We start from the raw sequence: 3582 nt of genomic DNA, 5'->3' as shown, positions 1-3582 counted from the left end.
TTTCCTTTTTTGCTGCTGCTGGCTGCCTCTGTTTGCTGCTGCTTGTTTCGGTTTCCTGCTGCTTGCTTCTATTTGCCGCTGCTTGCTTGTGTTTGCTGCTGCTTCTATTTGCTGCTGCTTGCTTCTATTTGCCGCTGCTTGCTTGTGTTTGCTGCTGCTTCTATTTGCTGCTGCTTGCTTCTATTTGCTGCTGCTTGCTCCTGTTTGCTGCTGCTTCTGTTTGCTGCTGCTTGCTTCTATTTGCTGCTGCATGCTTCTGCTTGCTGCTGCTTCTATTTGCTGCTGCTTGCTTCTATTTGCTGCTGCTTCTATTTGCTGCTGCTTGCTTCTGTTTGCTGCTGCTTCTCTTTGCTGCTGCTTGCTTCTATTTGCTGGTGCTTGTTTGTGTTTGCTGCTGCTTCTATTTGCTGCTGCTTGCTTCTATTTGCTGCTGCTTCTATTTGCTGCTGCTTGCTTCTGTTTGCTGCTGCTTGCTTCTGTTTGCTGCTGCTTCTATTTGCTGCTGCTTGCTCCTGTTTGCTGCTGCTTCTCTTTGCTGCTGCTTGCTTCTATTTGCTGCTTCTTGCTTGTGTTTGCTGCTGCTTCTATTTGCTGCTGCTTGCTTCTATTTGCTGCTGCTTGCTTCTGTTTGCTGCTGCCCATTTTGCTGCCCTTTGCGTTTTTGCTTCTTCAGCTGTGTGTCTTCTTTTGTCTTCATTTTTATTTATTTATTTTTATTTTTATTCTTTTATTTTTATTTTTATTTGTTCATTATTTGTTATTTATTATTTCCCTTTCTTTATATTCTTTTGTTTCACTTTTCTTGTTTTTTTCTGTCTGTAATATTTGGCTGCATCTCTTTGCTGCTGCTGGTTTTGCGCCTAATCTAAACCCTAAACCCTAAACCCTAAACCCTTGGCGCTGCAGGCGGCTGAATGCAAAATGTCGAGGTGCAGAGAAGCGCAAATAACAGGGCTGCAGCCCGCATCTCTTGAGTGATAATAGCTTGGGGTTTAGGGTTTAGGGTTTAGGGTTTAGGGTTTAGGGTTTAGGGTTTAGGGTTTGGGCTTTGGGGTTTGGTGGGTGCGGCTGCAGCGCTTGGGGCTGCTACTTGATTGCAGCAGCAGCACATCAGCTTATAACGGAGGCAGCAATGTCGCACATCTGTACAGCCTGCAGCAGCAGCAGCAGCAGCAGCAACTGCACAGAGCAGCAGGCAGCAGCACCTGCAGCAGCTGCAACACTGGGGTTTGCTTCTGCTGCTGAGGTGCGCAGCAAAGGCCTAGAGCTGCTGGGCTTGGCAGCAGATGGGCAGCCACGGCTGCTGCAGCAGCTGCTGCAGCAGGAAGCAGTGCTGCAGCGGCAAAACCTGGAGTGCAGCTGCTGCTGCAGTTGCTGCTGCCTCTGCAGCATCACTGCTGCTCTCAAGGCCCGCTGCTCCATTCTCACTTTGCTGCTGCAGTTCCTGCAGCAGCAGCGGCTGCTGCAGCTAATGCCGGCGGACTTGCGGTGAGTTTGCGCAGTGCTTCTGCTACATGTGCTGCTGCTGCAGCTGTTCTCTCGTTGCTTCGCTCTTTAGGGATCGACAGCAATCTGCTGCTGCTGCTGCTGCTGCTGCTGCAGGCAAGATGCACTAAACCTGTTGGATGAGCTTCGGCTGCAGCTGCTTGCGCTGCTGCCTCCGCTGCGCGCATGCACGCAGCGCAGCCGCGAGCTGCAGCGCGGAGAGCAGCAGCGGCTGCAGCAGCAGCAGCAGCAGCAGCGGCGGCAGCAGCAGTCCAGCGGCAGCAGCAGCAAGGGCAGCGTCGACGCAGTCCTCGGCACTGCTGCCTTGTGCTGCAGCGCCAGCACGCAGCAGCAGCTAGAGTTAAGACGCCTGTGGCGTTGCGCCCTGTTGCTGCAGCTGCAGCACATGCTTGAGGACCAGCACAACGCCAGCAGCAGCAGCAGCAGCAATGGCAGCAACAGCAACAGCACCTGGGAGTCACTGTTGCAATTGCCGTTCGCCCAAGTTGCTGCTGCAGTGCTGCAGCAGCCTCGGGGGACGCTGGAGCTGGTGGAGTGTCTGCGGCGTGCAGCAACTTTGCTGCGACAGCAGCAGCAGCAGCAGCAGCAGCAGGAAATACTGATGCTATTTCAGCAGCCTGAGAATGGCAGCAAAGATATTACGGAATGCAGCGCGTGGCTGCAGGTCTTCGACTGTCTCCTTGATTCTGTTATGGCGCTGCTGCTGCCGCGCCTCAGCAGCAGCAGCAGCAGCAGCAGAGACTGGACAGATACCAAGGACTTCGTGCGTTTGCTGCTGCGGTCTGCGGATGAGTACGCATTGGATGGAAAGCTGCCGCGAGAAGACGGTTCAGGTTAGCGGCACTTGCTGCTGCTGCTGCTGCTGATCCTGCTGCTGCTGCTGCTGCTGCTGCTGTGGCTGCTTCTTCAGTGCTGCACTATGTCTTCAGTCCTAGCCAGCATTCTAACTGCTGCTCCGGATTTCCCGTGCTGCTGGTTCAGTACTGTGGCTCATCGAGGCAGCAAGTGCTGTTGCTGGTGCTGCCCGGCTTGCTGCTGCTGCTGCAGCTGGTGCTGCTTCTGCTGCAGCCGAAGCTGCTGCTGCAGCAGCAGCTGCCACTACGGGGCTTGCTGTGCGGGGCTTGCTGCTGCAGACTTCCTGGAGTACCGTGCTGCTGCTCTGTGCTGCGCTGCATGCGACGGAGTGGTGGCCGTGCTGCAGCGGCAGCTGGCAGCAGCAGCAGCAAGTGCTGCTCTGCCTGCTTTCCCGCTGCTGCAGCGGCAGACGCTGGAGGCTCTGGGCCAGGGGCAGTTTGAGAGGCGCAGGGAGCGGCTGCAGCTGGTGAGCAGCAAAATCCAGCAGCAAACATAAAATAAAGAAACAAATGTAGAAAAAAAGAAACAAGTACAAAATAAATAGAAAGAAACGAATATTAAATATAAAAAGAAGCAAAACTTTGCTGCTGCCACAAGCTGCACTCAGGCTGAGACAGACGCACAGGGCAAAGCCAGCGCTTTCCGCGTTTCTGCTACTGCTGCTGCTACTGCTGCTGCTACTGCTGCTGCTGCTGCTGCTCCTGCAGGAGTGCCTCTATGCTGCCTTTCGGTGCTGCGAGGGGGTCTTGCGGCTGTGCGAGCTGCTGCGGCCATCTGAGGCTCCGCTGCGGCTGCTGGCTGCGCGGCAGCAGCAGGAGCAGCAGCAGGAGTTTGGCGTTGCTGCTGCTGACTCCGCAGCAGCAGCAGCGGGAGCAGCAGACGCTGGTGGCGGCGAAGGCGGCGCGCTGCTGACGCCGGCGCAGCAAAAAGCCATGCAGCGGCTGCTGCTGCTGCAGCAGGACACCCAAGCCAGAGTCCTCTGCAGAGCCCGAATTGTAGAAGACACAGCAGCAGCAGTCAGGTGCTGCGGGGGCCCCAAGGTGTCTGGTGAGTTTGTGGGGTGTGGGGTGGCTGCGCTGTGCATACACCCCAAACAGCATGCATGCGCACTGCATGCGCGAAAGACTGAGAGGCAGCTGCAGCAGAAGACACAAAGCGCTGAGAAGGTGCTGCAGGCGCAAATTAGGTGGACGCGACGTTGGTGCTGCTGCTGCTGCTGCT

General features: G+C 55.7%; 1 protein-coding gene across 1 annotated transcript; it reads left to right on the top strand.

Moving 5' to 3' along the window:
• Nucleotides 1–1074: 1074 nt before the first annotated feature.
• On the top strand, nucleotides 1075–3408 carry ETH_00003005 (uncharacterized protein; the record flags this gene model as incomplete). Its single annotated transcript, XM_013378918.1, has 4 exons — nucleotides 1075–1488; nucleotides 1603–2339; nucleotides 2640–2827; nucleotides 3069–3408. Coding segments are annotated over 4 exons (1679 nt in total), but the record flags the coding sequence as incomplete, so codon positions are not given.
• Between the last annotated feature and the right edge of the window lie 174 nt (nucleotides 3409–3582).

The sequence above is a fragment of the Eimeria tenella genome, genomic scaffold (assembly GCF_000499545.2).
Source record: "Eimeria tenella Houghton genomic scaffold, Eth_scaff1166, whole genome shotgun sequence".
NCBI lineage: Eukaryota > Apicomplexa > Conoidasida > Eucoccidiorida > Eimeriidae > Eimeria > Eimeria tenella.
Note: the sequence above shows the minus strand (reverse complement) of the source record. Positions and strands in the feature narration are given on the sequence as shown.